General features: G+C 39.8%; 1 protein-coding gene across 1 annotated transcript in view; it reads right to left on the bottom strand.

The window, feature by feature from the left end:
- LOC131937173 (inositol 1,4,5-trisphosphate receptor type 1) overlaps nucleotides 1-18,763 on the bottom strand; it is a 42,873-nt gene extending 24,110 nt beyond the window's left edge. Inside the window, exons 1-15 of the mRNA XM_059294387.1 lie at nucleotides 18,686-18,763; nucleotides 13,622-13,738; nucleotides 12,605-12,740; nucleotides 11,296-11,395; nucleotides 11,128-11,182; nucleotides 10,845-10,954; nucleotides 9,567-9,666; nucleotides 9,185-9,292; nucleotides 8,506-8,642; nucleotides 8,108-8,175; nucleotides 7,764-7,819; nucleotides 7,493-7,654; nucleotides 6,779-7,017; nucleotides 6,294-6,378; nucleotides 5,704-5,891 (exon numbers count right to left, since the gene is read on the bottom strand). Of these exons, the coding sequence (XP_059150370.1) occupies nucleotides 5,704-5,891; nucleotides 6,294-6,378; nucleotides 6,779-7,017; nucleotides 7,493-7,654; nucleotides 7,764-7,819; nucleotides 8,108-8,175; nucleotides 8,506-8,642; nucleotides 9,185-9,292; nucleotides 9,567-9,666; nucleotides 10,845-10,954; nucleotides 11,128-11,182; nucleotides 11,296-11,395; nucleotides 12,605-12,740; nucleotides 13,622-13,738; nucleotides 18,686-18,763 (1,739 nt within the window). The remainder of the gene's footprint in view (nucleotides 1-5,703; nucleotides 5,892-6,293; nucleotides 6,379-6,778; nucleotides 7,018-7,492; nucleotides 7,655-7,763; nucleotides 7,820-8,107; nucleotides 8,176-8,505; nucleotides 8,643-9,184; nucleotides 9,293-9,566; nucleotides 9,667-10,844; nucleotides 10,955-11,127; nucleotides 11,183-11,295; nucleotides 11,396-12,604; nucleotides 12,741-13,621; nucleotides 13,739-18,685) is intronic.
- Between the last annotated feature and the right edge of the window lie 447 nt (nucleotides 18,764-19,210).

Genomic DNA, 19,210 nt, shown 5'->3' with positions numbered 1-19,210 from the left:
AAAAAATGTAGTTAAGTGTAGTTAAGTGTAGAGTGAGGCATTTCCTTTATTTTAACTTTTAAATAAATGGATCTAAATTATTTTTTAGTTTTTGCTAATGGGAGCATTTCAACAAATTAGATTTAATTTTGGTAATCTATCGTTTTGGGTACGTAAAATCGCCCGCGGCTATTAATGAACGAAAACGTTACCTCATTATCAAGGCTGTAATAGAAGTATATTGTGATATGTTTGTGTCAAATGTTATAGATAAATGAATAATAAACCTAAATCAATGGCTAAATATATCAATATAGGCCAGTAATTAACTTTAAACAGCAGTGTCTGCAAGCAAGATTTGCTATATAAACAGCAGCCATTTGTAAAATAGAGTGACTTCCGCCTGAATCTTGCGCTATAAGTCTATAAAAATAAAACTTTAACAAGATGGCTGCTATAATAAATGAGCATGGTTGCATCTGTTGGAAACATCGCTGGTGTTCATTTATTACTGAAAAGTTTTTATTCAATTGTTTAAAAACAGGTACATAAATGAAACAAGGAAACATTTTTGTATTTTTCAAAACATAAATCCTCCTCAAAATGTGAAATAATTATTAAAATGTAAGGAGTCACCTGTTTTTCACATTACTAGTCGCGGGCGATTTTACGTACCTAAAACGATAGATTACCTTAATTTTATATATAGCTAATAGCTAGAATTCTCTAGCTAGAGTATCTCTAAATCTAGATTTTTTAAAAACTCTTTACTTTGGATCTATAAAACTGAAAATAAATTCTGAGTGAGCTTTACTCTTTACTTTACACATAGAGTCTACTAGATCTATTCTAGATCTAGATCTATACTTTAAGAACTATTTCTAAATAGTTAAATGTCTGAACTTTTGTGTATTCGATACCAATTTATTTATACAACGAAGCGATTCCCCAATATTAATGCACAGCATGCATGCAACTAATACTGCGATTCCACCAAACATTGTTATTGTTTTATAATCGATTACCCATGAAAAACATCGTGCTGAGGTCGGTCGTGTTGCATTCTGTAAGTTAAATGAGGCTTTTAGTTTAAAAAAAAACATGTTTCAGAAATAACCAAATAGTATAAAATAGTTCGGCTATTGTACAGGTAAGCAAATCTATTTAGATCTAGTAATTATAATTATGCACGAGTAATTATTAACCTATTGTGAAAATCGATTCCATGTCTAGCCGATATTTACCGCGCGTCTACAAATCATTCAGATCAGCTCTAGTCTAAACAACAAAAATCACCGAACATAAAAAAAAATACCCACTAATCTTTTTCACATAACCCTAGCTCTCTTTAATTTTTAAACAGTAAATCTCAACCTACTCGGTTGCATATTTAGATCTCTATTACGCATTTCACGCAACTCTTTTCAATTGTAGCGCACAAATCAACAACCGTAGTTCGTAGTTAACTTTTGTGTAATAATTCGTAGATTAGAAGTCATCCATAAAAGACGACACGCTTTTGACGACCCCCCCCCCTCATCCATCACACATTGTCACAAAAACCCGACCTCCCCTAAAATGACGTCACACATCAGCCTACAGCCCCCTAAAAATTGCCGTTGAACTCCCACTCATAAGAAAACACAATACCTCTAGCGCTCAAGTTTCAAATGTTCCTCGGTACGAAGATCCGGCCGATAAAAAAAAAATTACTTGAGTCACGTAATGTGATTATGATTACAATCACATTTTTGCAATAAAAAGCTGAAATAACTAAGTGTTTGAAAACTAAAGAGTGCTCAAGGTGTTTGTGTGTAAGTGTCGTGTCTGTATTGTTTCCATTGGTTTTGAGTTCATAAATGGTACGTTTGTGATGTGTTATATAGGCCTATTTAGATTTTCCCCCTTTAAACTTTAACAGGCAAGTATTCTTTGAAAGTTCCTTTTAGAGGCTTGAAGTTGAAATTGAAACAAAAACAACATCACAAAGAGTCCAGCTTAACCGACAACACGAGGCACGATATTTTTTCCACAAAAAATGTTACATGTTATAATTGTAGATCATATTGATTCTATTGACCATACATACCAAGATAAGTTGTTAGTATACATACAATATGTATGAATCAGACATAGTTGAATGTTGTATGATAAAGTCACATACAAATAGATAACATATAGGCAGCCAAGTTTCAGGAAGTAACATAACTCCAAGTCCCAATAAAAATATAGGTCTTTTGTAATATACAGGCAGGGTCGGGCTTGGAAAGAGGATACATAGATAATCAAATAGCCTACACCACTGTACTGAGATTTACACGAACTTTATTTAAACCTAACGTTGCGGCTTGGTACTGCTACATAAAGATTACCATATACAGAGGAAAGATTAACATATAATGGTTTATTTATTATTTATGTGGTTAGTTACATATAAAATATAACGCTGAATATGATGTAAACAAATACATACTCAACATAAAAATGTCCAAATTGGGTTAGTTACAGTGTTAATTTAAAAAGGTATAAATAATAATAAAATAGAGATAACGCATCCGACATATCATAGAGTATGAAACAATCAAATACTGAAAGAGTTGAAGTTGAAACAAATAGTTAACAAATCATAAGAAAACAACGATTCCTTGTCGAAAAAAATTGTCTGTGTTTGTTCTGGTTTGTGAGGGGGGCAGGAATCAGGAAGAGAGTAATGAATGGCGGACTGAAGATGGCGCTGTTCTACAAGATATCTAACAGACTGCAGTCGTCGATTTTGATGTTTAATGATGCCTCTGTTTCGCGTTTGTTCGATAAAGAAAATACTAGTCTCACAAGACCATAACAGTACATAGAGAATATTACCGCCCCTTCGTAAAAAGTAAATGTCACAAACGGTCAACCCCAGCCGACACCCCTGGTAAATTTACTAAGTCTTTACCTACCACCTGATGCACAAATTAAATGTATACCATGTGATGGTCGCTCCTATCACATACAGGTGAATGAATTTCACGTGATCACCCCTTACTAATGCCACATGTAACATATCGAATCTTCGCCCCCATACAGATCTGACGCTCAAGGTGAATACATTGCAAATTATCACCCCTATCTGATGCTTTAGGTAGATGTATAACAAGTGAACATTACTACATCTGACGCCCCAGCTAAATATATGACATATGATTACCCCTAGGTAACGCCCCAGCTAAATATATGACAAATGATTACCCCTAGGTAACGCCCCAGCTAAATATATGACAAATGATTACCCCTAGGTAACGCCCCAGCTAAATATATGACAAATGATTACCCCTAGGTAACGCCCCAGCTAAATATATGACAAATGATTACCCCTAGGTAACGCCCCAGCTAAATATATGACAAATGATTACCCCTAGGTAACGCCCCAGCTAAATATATGACATATGATTACCCCTAGGTAACGCCCCAGCTAAATATATGACATATGATTACCCCTAGGTAACGCCTCAGCTAAATATATGACAAATGATTACCCCTAGGTGATGTCCCAGCTAAATGTATCACACTTAGGTCTCATCTAAAAAGTCTAAAGTATTGACGATATTCTATTCTTTCAATTTGATATATGCAGCTCTAAACGATAGAAAGAAAGCTCATTTATAAATTCTTTAATTAAGCCATTCCAAGTTGTTGTTGATTGATACCATGCTGCAGATAAATCAGATGTAAACAAAACTGAGAAAACGATAAGTATTAAAATGTTAGTCCACTGAAAAGGTTGTAAACAAACACACACAGGGGGTTAAACATTCCCATGAACGCCAAAAGACAGAGATGCGCCGAGGAAGAACATTATGTTGGTTGGTGAGAGACAACTTGGAGCAGATACACGGATGATGTGAATGTGGGGTATACACAAACACAAAGACATGAGATCCCCTGGGCGAGACACCCCCCCGTCACCAACAAGTGCCAGCGCAGAGGGTGTGTGACGTCAGCCTTACCACAGGTGCTCGCACACAACCTCGTGGATGTATTGGAATAGCCCTCTTGCTTCGATAGAAATCCTAAAAATAAGCGAGCAACAATCATACTTGGTGTTAGCGCGATTTACACATTTTTCTGTAAGGAAACAAAGTCGTGTTGAAATGGTTGTGGTGTTCTTATGGTTTATGAAATAAACTGAGTAAACTGTCACTTGCTGTACAACCTGCATAAAATAATAAAAATCATACTTAAATAATACATTATGTTGGTAATTTAAACACCATAGTATCAAATAGAAATAGTGGCTAATGAAAGTTGAAAGGATGCATTCATTTCAGTGTATAGCTCCATAGAATAAAAAACCATTCGTATGGTGCACCGTTTGTATCAGAAAGAACATTGAATATAAAACCATGCCGGAGATTGCAACACAAATTCTATTGGAATCCATGTTGCAGTTTTCTGAACCACTGAAACAATAAGACTCACATCGTCGTGCTTGTTGCTTCAAACTCCAGGGATGTGAAAGTATTAGAACGGAAAGAAGGGGCGTTTGGAGCTTGAATCCTTTGGTTTTTGGAGAAAAATTAGGTAAAGAATGATTGAGATCGCATGATTCGTGTAGTATATTAAAGTAAAGATTGTGTTGTGGTTTTCATCTCATTTGTCTTGGCTTATAAAAAAAAACAGGAATAAAAAAAGTTTTAGAATGACTGTTATAAAAAACAGATACTAATCATGTTCACATAGCCTTGTTAGATTTGAACCAGACATTCTCCTGATAACAAGTCACCACATTAAGACTCCTCTGATGCTATAAATGGCATAACACCGAGGTTGTCCGAAGATTTCTAGGCTAGTTGCAGGATCAAACACATGTCTTATTGTTTAATGAAGCTTGAATTGAGTTTTCCTTACAATAAACTTTTCATAAAGAGTAAGTTGTAGGTATCTGTGTAGCTAAGCAGCTAAGTAGGTCGAATACTGATCAATAAATTATTTTTGCCATGAAAATCCAATGTTAGCAAAATTTTAAAAAAATCTGTCACAATTTGAATATGCTTAGGAGGAAACCAATGACGCACATAATGAAAATGTAACATTTGAAGCAGTGTTCAATCGATGAATCAATTCTTGTCTAAACTCCAAAATATAATAAAGATTTTGAAAAAAAAAATGGTTAGTTAAAATACCGAAACTACAGCATACATTTTTAGTAAAGTACAATGTTTAGGGTTATTAGGACACACAGAAGATATAAATTCAATGCATACAAATAACACTACCCTAAAATTGATTTGCAATAGTGTATAAATTATTTGGATATTAGGACACACACAAGTTATAAGACCAGTGCATAAGCTAACAACTGTAAAACAACGTTCTATTATAAATAAATTGTTCCCATTATTCTTTATGCATTATATCAACATAAACTAAACAAATTATAAATATTAAATGGATTATACCACAGGAGTGTAGTGTTAACTTAAACTTTCTATAATTCTAAGTTAAAGGAAAATGGTTTCTCTCTGCTTCATTGATTAAGTTATGCTAGAATGTAAACTTTTTCTTTCTCTAACAGTATTGCAGCTAATGGATGTGGCAGTTTGTAAATAATTTAATTAAAAGGTTGAAATAATCCAATCGACTTTACTGGAACAATACGGGTTATTATACAGACATGCTGTTTGTTATTATTTCTGGACACAAAACGGAAGTACTTAAACCACGTGATGAAAACAAACTCACGTGTCATGTGGTATCTCACTGGTCTGCATGTCGACGACGTTACCGGTGCTCTTCATGTAGACGTGATGCAGACAGCGGAGGAAGGGCTTTTTGAGCACGTTGTCGATGGAGGGGTTGTTGAGTATAGCCAGGAGGTCGTCCATGGGCAGGATGGTCTGACACAGGGACTCTATGAAGAGGTTCTCACCCTGGTAGGTCGTGTGGCCGTGTCGTGGGGAACATGGATTTTATTAGAATGGCATCAAGAGTCAGAGAGGGAGAAAAGAAAGGGTGGGGATGGGGGGGGGGGGGTGCTGATGGCACAAGGTGACAACCGACATAGTGACGCCATTTATAAACACGTTTGGTTTGATGTTAAAATTATAAACACGTTTGGTTTGTTGTTAAAATTATAAACACGTTTGGTTTGTTGTTAAAATTATAAACACGTTTGATTCGTTGTTAAAATTATAAACACGTCTGATTTGTTGTTAAAATTACACCGCATAGAAGTTATCACATTGAACTTGACTGTAAGTTTATAAACTTCCATGGTAAAAACTTCTGTGAACATAACATCAAAGGGAAATCACTGAGTGAAATAAACTCACCTCAGCGCAGGCGGCCAGCAAGTCAAGCAGACATATATAGTAGCGCAGCCTTGACCTTTTCTCTGCTTGGCTCAAAATCACTTCCCTGAAAATGTACAACACATCAACATTTGATTCAAGTTCAATATACTGAAAGGAATATCAATATCATCATTTGCCATACGATAGTTAAACAGACAACACGACTCTCTGCATATGTTCAAATCTTTCATTCACACACAGATAACATGATCTGTCTATAGTCTATAGCAGGGGTCGGCAACCTTTTGAAGCGGAAGAGCCAAAAGTTACAATTTTCAAAATTTCCCTGGTTTTAAAGAGCCATCATTTTTTTATTTCAAATATTTTTTTTTTTATTAAGATTATTAGTATTTGTTCAAGGAGCTGGAGAGCCGCATCTTGATATCAAAAGAGCCGCATGCGGCTCGCGAGCCGCAGGTTGCCGACCCCTGGTCTATAGTCACGTGACAAAGTCCGCCAATCACCTCTCTTCTCTGGGCAGGTCTAGAACGAAGGCCACCTTCTTGTAGTTCTGCATGATGTACTTCATCACGTACGCCTGGTTCCGCTTCAGGGTCAGGTCAGTGCCGGCGACCTTGACAATCATGGAGAGAAGGTCAAGGAACTCTGGCCCTTTCTCCTGCAAGTCTGCTGCCCGGTTGACGATCTTCTGGATCTGTCTGGGGTTGATCTTCAGGCAGGTGTTCTGGTTCCCATAGAACACCTGGGGATGGTAGTATACATGGGGGTAATGCAACTTTTAATAGAGCCACAAGAATTGAACATTTATTTACACAAACTTCTTCTTCTTCTTCTTCGTTCTTAATTATTAGTGTTGAAGGGGATCGAGATTTATCTGCCAGTGGGTTTGAACTCGAGACTTTGTTCGAATTTATCAACCATGAGCTTTTTGCCGACTCGACCACGCCTCCAACACAATTAAGCGTTACGTGTCAACTGGTTATGCGCCATTGAGGCCATTGACTCCGATTTCAGCCTGCTTTTCTTTTTGGATTTACTTCCATAGCCTTTGTCCAACCAAGAACAAACTACAAGGCAGCAGTATTTACACAAACAAATTTAAAGTTTTAATAATTAAATTAGTCTAAATTTACATGAAGATATAACTATCTTTACTGTTGATAATCATTTTTGAACAAATATAAATGCTACTGGATAACGTGACCAAACCACGTGACCTCTCTGAGAGCGATAGCCAGCTCACTCTCTACAACGCGAACGTCCAGTAGGATGTCCAGTCTCTCGAATATGTGCAGCTGGACAGCCTCATTCTCCCTGGCTAGGAGCTTCAGGAGATACAACGTTTTCCGGAAAACGGAAGTCATGCCGCCATATTGCTCCTAGATGACAAGATAGAAACACTTAATTAAAATAATTTCATGAAATAATACACATCTTCTTTGTTGTTTTTATTTACATTAGACGAAAAATATAAGACAAAAAACTCACAAATAATTTGATGTCAACTTCTTGAACAAGGATGTCAAATAAGATAATCAAAATACCTGAAAAAATAAAATAAAAAATAAATGTAATTATTGGTATTGCTACACACATAGCTAAAAAGTAACCTACGGAATCATGAAATAGTGTTGTATGTTGAGACCACATACAAATTCATGAAATTGTGTTGTATGTTGAGACCACGTATGGATTCATGAAATTGTGTTGTATGTTAAGACAACATACGGATTCATGAAATTGTGTTGTATGTTAAGACAACATACGGATTCATGAAATTGTGTTGTATGTTGAGACCACGTACGGATGTGTTGTATGTAGAGACCACATACCATTACTGATGAGGATGTTCTGGTTCATGGGGTGTGGCTCGTCTGGCGTCATAGGAAGGTGGCAGAACCTGGAATAGTTGGTTGCATTAACCTTTCAAGTTAGATCAACAAAACAGAACATAATAATAGAAAGATATTTGCATGTTTTGGGAAATAGAAGACCTACTCAGCCAGATCTAGAAAGAAGAAAGATATTTGGATGTTTTGGGAACTAGAAGACCTACTCAGCCAGACCTAGAAAGAAGAAAGATATTTGGATGTTTTGGGAACTAGAAGACCTACTCAGCCAGATCTAGAAAGAAGAAAGATGTTTGGATGTTTTGGGAACTAGAAGACCTACTCAGCCAGATCTAGAAAGAAGAAAGATGTTTGGATGTTTTGGGAACTAGAAGACCTACTCAGCGAGATCATCCAGGATGCTGCCCATCAGCTTGACCTGTTCGTTGTCCAGCTTAGCTCTGGACAGTCTGCGGAGGACTGGCATATTTTTCAGCACCTCGCGGTGGACTCTGGCGGAGTCCTGAGTCAGGAGAATCTGAAAAAAATACAAGATGGAAATTGCTGAATAAAGTATGAACATAACGCAGCCATAGAGATCAGGCTACACACAATTGAGAAGCTAGGGTCGCACGGTACAGGTTTTGATACTATTCGTTGATGATCAAACTGCTGACATGAAATTCATGTTCAATCCATTTTTAGAACATTTGGCTAACACAAAACTTACATACAGATAAAACACATTGGTCTTCGGGCAGCTTTGTTGACTACTTGGGCCTTGAAGACACGAGATTGGATTTGTTGGTCTTGGAGGAGTACACATTTTTTAGTACTGACTTACCTGGGGCCCTATAGGTCAGATTGGTCCTAGAGGAGTATAACTTTGTGACTTACCTGTGACTTGAAGAACAGGTTGAACATGTTGGCCCTGGGGGAGTAGGTTACACCTGTGTGACTTACCTGGGCCTTGAAGAAGCAGGTTACACCTGTGTGACTTACCTGGGCCTTGAAGAAGCAGGTTACACCTGTGTGACTTACCTGGGCCTTGAAGAAGCAGGTTACACCTGTGTGACTTACCTGGGCCTTGAAGGACAGGTTGAACATGTTGGTCTTGGAAGAGTACACCTTGTTGAGGATGTTGAGAGACTTGGTGATCAGCTTGTTGTACTTGTACTTGGATAAATCCTGGCATAGTAAGTTTAGCGTGGTTAGTAGAGTCGTTGGGTAGTCATTCAGTTCAGTCAAGAATAGGTGTGGTCATTGGTAGCTGTTGTGCTGATACGGTGATGTCTTATTTTAAATTTGTTTTAAATGTACGCATAGCTAGAGAAACTATTGTGGGAACTTGATAGCGTTATGATAATAATATATTAAATAAATGCTTCTCTCATTGATACAGTGACCTGTCAAGTATTTTGTCATGTGACCTCCATTCATTAGGTGGGTGAGCAATGGTTACCGTGAGGATCTTGGTCAGAAGTTCGATATCAAAGATGGCGGACAGGCTGAACATGTCTCTCATCTCCTTGTTCACGTGGCGTTGTTTTCTCATCGACTTCCTGAAACACAGACGTCATCGTGTCGTCATCGTGACGTCATATGTCAACACCGACTTGTGGGGATGAGGAGGTGGGACAATGGAAGTGGGAGGGGGGTATATATCATGACTCTAAACGGCGTTAACCCAATCTATGTGAATAGAAGAAGGTCTGGCAGAGCTACGTACAAGAAATGTAGGTGGGGCTTGGGGTGGGGTTGGGCATGAGGTGGGGGTTGGGCGGGGTAAAAATTATAAACATACGGCGTTGCCTAGCGGTAGTGCGCTAGACTGCTAGCCCGAAATTTTCGAGTTCGAGTTCAAGTCAGTATAAGGTCACCGAGTCCGCCCAGCTCTGATGGGTACTATTCCTTCATGCCGAAATCACAGAAATAGGCGAACTCTACTTCACTTGACCTTCGTTCTGTTAGGTTCGAAAAAGGACGATAATAAATATGGGCACTTTTTAAAATATTTTTTTTCTCTTTTTCTTCTTTTTTTTTCTTTTTGGATAAAAATATGGGCACTTGAAGCTCCTTGATTATACGTATTCTATATATCAATCTTATTGGTATAACTTTCATAACATTTACATACTGCTGCATCTATTTAATATACATGTTTTATATGTAACTAAGATATTTAAAATTATTTATTTTCTTAACACTTAGGATTTTTTTAAGAAATGCAATTTAAAAAATATTTTAATCTTATTTTTAAAATAATGTTCCTGCTCTTCAGTTGTGGGTTTACTTCGCCATGCCCATTACATCTTCGTCACTACATGCAATTATTTAGTTGCTTCCCTTTACAAAACTAATCAGAAATACAACATCAGTAAATTATTTGTTCAAAACTCAGTAACTTGTAAGTCAGCCATGAATATTACATACAACAATAACATTGTCATGGTGTTTACCCTTAATGTCGAATTTCAAGAAAGCCAGATTGTCGGAAGCTGTGTGTGTGTGTGTGGGGGGGGGGGGGGTGTATGGCTGGCTAAGGTCACGGCGACCATAATTTGAGAGCTAAATGTTTAGTTTTGCTGGAGAACTGTGATGGGTAATGTCTAGTTTTGTTGGAGAACTGTGATGGCTAATGTCTAGTTTTGTTGGAGAATTGTGATACTGATGTCCAGTTTTGTTGAGTAGATGCCCCCCCCACCCCCCGCCCTCAACAGTTAGGTACCACCAGACTCACTTAGACTGGTCGTGGGGGTTAAACGTGTCGTACAACAGGGTGCTCAGCACACTGGCCGGCTTACGCTGGACAACACACTGCTCGGCAACCTTGAACTTGCCCACAAAGCTCTGAAAGATACAAGGTCAATTTTAGCATAACGCACACTTTCACACTTTAGACTCTATGCTTATGATACGTACATTTATTATGATGTTCCTAACATAATTGATTATCAGATGTAAAACACAAACCTTGAAAATTAAATAAATTTGTTTAATATTAAGAAATGTAGTGGCAGTACCTGAAGTCGAGAATTCCTTTGATACGTCAGAAGTAGGTCAAGAACTTCTAGGGCCCTGGGATAAACAAAATCGAGCATTAATTAAGATAATTTAATAACGATGGGTTACGGGAGGGGGGGGGGAGCAGGTTCAAATCCAGCAGAGACTGGGATATTGTTGGCACTTACTGGTACTTGGCGTGGACAATGGCCGAAGTCTCTGGCGATTTCTCGTAGCGGTCAGAGTGCTGGAACTGCATTACCTGCTTCATGGCGTCCTTGGAGTAGCCTGAAACACAGGGAACATTGGGTGCTAGACGTAGAGGAACATTGGGTGCTAGACGTAGAGGAACATTGGGTGCTAGACGTGGAGGGACATTGGGTGCTAGACCTAGAGGAACATTGGGTGCTAGACGTGGAGGGACATTGGGTGCTAGACGTGTAGGGACATTGGGTGCTAGACGTGTAGGGACATTGGGTGCTATAGAGGAACTGGGTGCTAGACGTGGAGGGATATTGGGTGCTAGACGTGTAGGGACATTGGGTGCTAGACGTGTAGGGACATTGGGTGCTAGACGTGGAGGGACATTGGGTGCTATAGAGGAACATTGGGTGCTAGACGTGTAGGGACATTGGGTGCTAGACGTGTAGGGACATTGGGTGCTAGACGTGGAGGGACATTGGGTGCTAGACGTGTAGGGACATTGGGTGCTAGACGTGTAGGGACATTGGGTGCTAGACGTGTAGGGACATTGGGTGCTAGACGTGTAGGGACATTGGGTGCTAGACGTGTAGGGACATTGGGTGCTAGACGTGGAGGGATATTGGGTGCTAGACGTGGAGGGATATTGGGTGCTAGACGTGGAGGGGCTTAACTTTGGAAGGAACTTGGTGTTTAACTTCGGGGAGAATACAGGTCTGAACTTTGGAGGGAACATACAGATTCAACTTTAGGGGAACTCTGGAGTTTAACTTTGGAGGGAACATATGGGTCTTGGTCGTGACATTTTAGGGAACATTGGTGTCCTTTGTCTTTACGATATTACAGTAGCGTAGCGGGGGGGACGGGACGGGACGGGACGGGGGGGGGGGGTTGGGGGGACGGGACATATGTTCACGAGCGCCGACCTTAGGGGGCGCCAAAATGGGTTTAAAAAATAAATTGAAAGGTTGAGGGGGGTGCAAATCGAGATCTTGAGGGGGGGGGGGGGGGAGTGCAAATCGAAAGTTTTAGGGGGGGGGGGTGCAAATCAAAATCTTGAGGGGGGGAGGGGGTGCAAATCGAAAAGTTTGTCCCCGGGCGCCGGGAAGGGTAGCTACGCCTCTGCGACATTAAAACTTTGTCTCTGAATTAGGGCGTGGCTAACTGTGTTTTTAGATCACACCTGTCTTGGTTTTAGGACACATCTACCTTTGATTATGTCTTACGAACACGCCTATTATGCCCTTAGGACACGCCTACCGCATACCTTATTCTCTGTGTTTAGGGCACGCCTACCTTTGTCTCTGTCTTTTGGAAAAGGGAAGTCATGCCGCCCATCTAGCAAGCACAACAAGGGAGGTAACAGATGCTGCACGTCTTCACTGTCCATGTAGTAGCCAAACTTGACCAAATGGTAGAGCAGCCGTAAGACCTGTTGATGGTTTAAATGTAGTTATTTCCCTTGATCAGAGTTATTGAACTTTGGCAGATTTTAACATACATTGAAAGAATCAGTTTTCTATTTATTTTTCATTTTATTACTGACTTTAAAATAATGGTAAATTTAAAACAACATCCTCAATTGTATAAAAAAAAATTAAAACGATTTAACTGGTTAAATAAATTAAAATAAAATGTCATTGGACAGTTGTCAGATGACACTGAAATCAGCACCTACTTATTTGATAGTTAGATGACAGGTGACATGAGCACCCACTTACATGTGAGCACACCCATTTTCCCCAACTGGCCACCCACCTACCTGCTCAATCAGCATGTTATGGCCGATGTCAGATGTCAGATGACATGTGACATAGCCACCCACCCACCTACCTGCTCAATCAGCATGTTATGGCCGATGTCAGATGTCAGATGACATGTGACATGGCCACCCACCTACCTGCTCAATCAGCATGTTATGGCCGATGTCAGATGTCAGATGACATGTGACATGGCCACCCACCCACATACCTGCTCAATCAGCATGTTATGGCCGATGTCAGATGTCAGATGACATCTGACATGGCCACCCACCTACCTGCTCAATCAGCATGTTATGACCGATGTCAGATGACATGTGACATGTGACATGGCCACCCACCTACCTGCTCAATCAGCATGTTATGGTCGATGTCAGATGACAGATGTCAGATGACATGTGACATGGCCACCAACTTACCTGCTCAATCAGCATGTTATGACATATGTTAGATGACATGTGACATGTGACATGGCCACCCACTTACCTGCTCAATCAACATGTTATGGTTGATGTCACATGACATGTGACATGTGACATGGCCACTCACTTACCTGCTCTATCAGCATGTTATGACCAATGTCAGATGACACCATGTAGTTGTTCTGTCCCAGGAACTCTGTAATCCAATCACGTAAGACGGGAAAGATGGCCACCAACTCCTTGACAACCTGGGCATACACGGGGTGGGGGGGGGGGGCATTCATAAGTCTGTCCAACTTCATATTATTTCTATTAATGTGACACTTACGAAAATCTCCCTGTATTGTAACACTTACAAAATCTCCCTGTATTGTTACATATAACACTTACAAAATCTCCCTGTATTGTTACATATAACACTTACAAAATCTCCCTGTATTGTTACATATAACACTTACAAAATCTCCCTGTATTGTTACATATAACACTTACAAAATCTCCCTGTATTGTTACATATAAGTAGTATAGTAGGTCCCCTTTGGGTATTATTGAGGTGGAGGTGGTGGAGGTGGGACAACTGTTGCATAAAAGGTGGAGGTGGAGGTGGAGGTGGGACAACTGTTGCATTTTTTGACCGTTATTGATTGATTTTTGCCCATCTGTTGCATATTTTGACCGTTATTGATTGATTTTCGACCACCTGTTGATTTTTGTCCCTGTTTTTTGCCCACCTGTTGATTATTTTTAACCCGTTGTTGATTGTTCATTAACCAACTGTTGATTGTTTTGATTAGTAGGGTATTGTATTGATCGGTATGTTGACCACTTGACCAACTGACCACGTGTTGGGCAGAGGTGGAGGTGGAGGTGGATTCCCCTATTGATTTGTTTGTATTGAGGGTTAGGGTACCTAGTAGTTGACCAATTGACCAGTTCTTTTATTAACGGTTAAAATAAAGTTATACATTTGTTTACCAGTTGACCAACTGACCAGTTGTTGACCAGTTGACCAATTGACCAATTGTCCACTTGTTGATAAGATGTTGGTTGTTTGTATTGACCTGGACGACAGTCCAGCTTTAACAGTATATAGTAAAATAGTATTTCCCCACCTCCAATGGGGGTGTGGGTGGGGGTGACGCGGGTGGGGGGAGGTGGTAGCAGGTGGTACCCCTTCCCTTTGTGTGTTGCAATCTCATTCTCCCTTTGTCTGACGTCTGTGTGAGCATGTCCTTTTGTGTGCCGCTACTCGCGTCATACTCAAAGGCAGGTGCCCTACCCCATTGTCTAATCCAACTCACGCGCCTTTACTATCGATTTTTTAAAAGTCATGTTTAAACATGTTGACCGTATAAAATCTTTGTTGAATAGGACTGGTGGATGTCGAATTCTACTCGTCTTAATATAAAGAGATACAGCACGTGCCAACACCCGGGCCGATTATTGACCCCACTGGTGGTTTCTACTTGCTTGTTGTGTTTATGGTTTGCATTTATTTACACATACACATTCACACACACACACACACACACACACACACACACACACAAATGAAACTAAAATCAAATCACAACAAAAGACTTCTTATATTTTATGAATTTATTTCAACTTTCTCCAAGTCATCAAACGCTTTTAAAATATCATATCTCAGGGCGAGTAAACGTTCAAAAGCTATACGAGAGAGATTTATTCCAGAATTATTAGGAAATTTAAGATCTGTACCATCCATAAGATCTCTAAGATTTAAAGTGTTTTTGTTCATGAATTGACTAACGATAGCTACTTTATAACCACTGTCATTCGTCGTTCGTATTTCCGTCACTTTATTACTACTTCTGGCGACAAGTATCCAATCTTCACTAGACATCTTGAAAGCGCGGAAATAAACGTTTATAATTAGTCCCAATAAGTGCAAGGGTTAAACGTGATATAAGTCGATCGTTAATATATTGTCGAGCCGGTGAAGCTGAAAAAGGGTGGAGAATAAGTTTTAGGCTAGCTCCCCGAACTTTCTTCAAAACAAAATAAACCGCGTATAACCCACAGCTGTTGGTTACAATGTCTTGCAAAACTCTTGAATTGTAAACGAATGGTCTGTTTGAATTATTTTTTATAAAAGCCAAAATGGCGGGTTCACGCGGTGGTAATCCAAAACTATCGAAATAAGTAAATTGCGATAGACCATTGAAAAAAAGACCAACCCAGTGGCTGCCTTCATCCTTGGACGAATCTAAATTTATAATGAACGCCGCTTGCTTCGTTCTATCGATACGAGTAGGTAGTTGATCGCACGCTACAACACCAAAGAGATTTGTGCGTTGTACAAATAAATCTGCGGCCAGTATACTTTGTAGTTCTCTTGTGTTCATTTTCGTCTATAGGCCGCTTTAGGCGGTGTAATCTGTCAACACTTGTCTCGTTTTTGAAATTTCTAACACCGAATCTAGTTCAGCATACGCAATAACTTGAATCGGTTCAGTTGTAACTTGTGAAAATTTAAGTTCAATAGAAACAGGTCCAGATTTAGCCAATTCAAATTGTTCACCATCCAAAAGACTGGGGCTTAAATCAAAAGCAAACAAGGTATAGCCGTTCTTAAAGTGTTTATAGTCTATTCCATTCCCAGCATCTTTTCCAACCATACCCAGAGAGAGGTTACTATTGAAAAATGCTCTAATGGCTTGATTCCTATCAAAGTCCATGACCAGTGGTTTTCCCGATAACGATCGTCCATCAACGCTTACATTTAAATACGTCAAGTGAAAATGTTGAAAATTGAAGGGGTTTTTTGTGTAACTACCATTAAAGGCTGTAGAGGCGACTAGTCCGAGGACTAATCGGGTGGGTGTTTGACTCATATACAAATTGTCTTGGTTGTGACTTAACATTCCTTTCGGTATAGCAAAGGTCTTTATAACAACGCGTTTAAAAGGGTATTTTGCATTCATTCTCGTTAAAGCCTTTTCATGCGCGATAGAAATCGCCGGGTTAAGTCTGGCCTTTCTAACTACCAATGTTGCGTGCGTTATCATCGCTTTATACCCCTTGTTTTGGTCTGCTGTCAAGAGAGTGAAACTGTCTTTTGCGGGTGTAAGTTTAATTTTAATGTCAACCCCATTCAGCATATAGCGATCTTGGGTGAAAATGTCAGAGTGGATACGTCCCATCATATCGATCTCATGACTTTCAGCAGCGGTGGTGCGGCGAATCCTATACCCATCATTATTGTCATCTTTGAACTCCTCGAAATAACACGGTGTGTCCATTGCATATAGAGCAGCTGATAGAGACCCATTCTTGGCATCTTCCCCGTAATTTAACGTAGCCTCCAGATAGGCGCGATACGGATAGGTGTTCTCACTAGCGGTGATTAGTGTGTCGTTGAGAGAAATATCCACTTGGGAAAATAAACTGTGCAAAAAATAATTGACTGGTGCAACATCAGAGTCCACTGATATGGGATCACCATTCGCTAAGGTCACCTTAGCGCGCACATGTAAATACGTGTTGAACAAATCTAGATAGTCTTCACTGTTGCCAGAAATTGCAAATTCTATAGGTGCACTTTGTGCCAAGGATGCGAGGGGGTGTATTTCAACAAATTGACCCTCCTCGACGGCAGTTTGTGTCGGGGGTATACTAAATAAATCCAATCCAGAATGTAAGCACTCACATGAACTTGGATGAATAAGAGCCATGGTTAAGCAAATATATCTGAATACTTGGGATGTTTCTTCTTTCGCTTAGCACACGCCTTCGAATGATTGTGACTTGATCTGTGTGCTAGTTTTATTCGTTTTTCAAAGGGTTCACCTGGTGGTCTCGACAGCGCACGCTTTCTTCTCAATCCGCTTCCTGATTGGTTTTGTCCCAGGTGATCAACGGCGCCTTGTAATAAACGATGACCAGCTTCTTTGGCGTGTTCTTTGAACGATTCTCCAATGTTTCTTCCCGCTAATGCATCGTTTGCAACATGCAACCCGGTACTAACACCTTCTCTGAGTAAAGCCTTACCTCCCGTCTTTAACCAAGGGAGGACCATTCGACCTAGACCACTAAAGAAACTACCAATACCGTGTCCTCTTTGATTTCTTCCACCGATAAAAATTGGTAAACCATGACCGTACTGGTTACAGTAAAAATCTTCGTACAATTTAGGGTTTCGATGTAAAAGGGTATGTTTCACCATGGTGTGAGTTATTCCAGATCGAAATGTTTACGTGTTCTAAAATGGAGTGTCAACACTGACGTTCCACTTGTGAATGAGAGAGATTGTCCCAACTCATCGCATAAAAGTATTTCCACTGTGTCGAATGAAAAGCGGTTCAGGGGGATGTAGTGGGGTTTGTCGTAAATACGAAAAACGGAACTTGGTTTCTTCTCAACGATCGGTACGGTCCGAAGCAAAGGGACCATTACATCTCCAACCGGTCTCGCTTCTACGAGGTCACAATAGACGAATACAATTTTTACTTCGTCTTCCTCGATATGTTTCTCTGTAACTTTACCCGGAACAATCATATAGGCGTTCAACCAGTCACGGACAGTACTTTCTATTCCCGATGCAACTACTTTGACGACAATTTTCTTAAATCCCTTATTACAGTCTGAAATTATAATTTCCACTTTTCGTTCATCTACATCTCTTTTTAATAGTTTTTTTATACCGTTGACAAGCAGGTCGATGTTTTGGTATTTGGTCTGGCGTAAGCCAAATAGAAAAAGGTTAACGTCTGCACCTTCTTTGATGGAATGATACTGGAGCCAAACTTCATGTTCTCTAATCATACAAAATGCATTCGGCATTTGAATCTCGACCAGACCAACCTCATAGTGCGAATTCACATCGATAGTCTGTGGTAATTTAACGAAGAAATGCCCAGCCTCATTGTCTGGAAATACATTTGGTGATGCATTGCTAGGCAGGGTGACATAAAAACTCATTGTAAAATTTTGGTTCTTGCAATGGTTGGGTTAGGTAAAATATAACCGAGACAGCTGGATAACAACACGACCCAAAGTTTTCCCTCTTTGTCGTCGAGTGTTCCACGCGTCAAATTAAATAGTGAAAAAGCGATGACGACAAATATAACCAACATTTGAGACATGAAAACAATTTCCGGTCGTGTCCTTAGTCTACCGATCCAGCTCGAAATGGTCGAACCGATAGAAGACGTGGTGGATTTGGGTCTCACCTCACTCCCACCGAACGGTCTGAGCGTTTCTTCCAACACGGTCTCATCCATGCTTAGGCTTTTCACTGTTTCAACCATCGTTAGTCTTTATATTTCGAAATGTCTCTAGCTGAAATCCAACTGTTGAATGAAGGGTTATAACCGAACCACTTGACTAAATACTCTTTACCAACGACACCCTTTCTTTCTTGTATAATGTGTTCGATGCGGTACACTTTTTTGTCCCCCACTTTCTGAAGCTCTTCTTTGTAAAACGATCCTTTCAATTCTTCACCCGAATCATCTTTTAAAACGTACGTTACGGGTGTTGTTGCGATAACTCGGCTCACCGTAAACAGTTCTTCCGTCCACGAAGGCGTATACCCCTTTTTAAAAGTGTGTCTGCTTTGCCCTATCCGTACACGATCACCTTCGTTAAATACTTTTCGATAAGTAATGTCCACTGGTGCGTATAAAGTATTCCACACCCTTTCTTGATTACTCAAATTAACATTCACGGGGGCCATGCGAATACTCCGATGGTAT

Source organism: Physella acuta, unplaced genomic scaffold (genome assembly GCF_028476545.2).
Source record: "Physella acuta isolate Inbredline_101_S28 unplaced genomic scaffold, ASM2847654v3 ptg000201l, whole genome shotgun sequence".
NCBI lineage: Eukaryota > Metazoa > Mollusca > Gastropoda > Physidae > Physella > Physella acuta.
The sequence above is the reverse complement of the archived record's forward strand: the minus strand, read 5'-3'. Positions and strand labels throughout refer to the sequence as shown.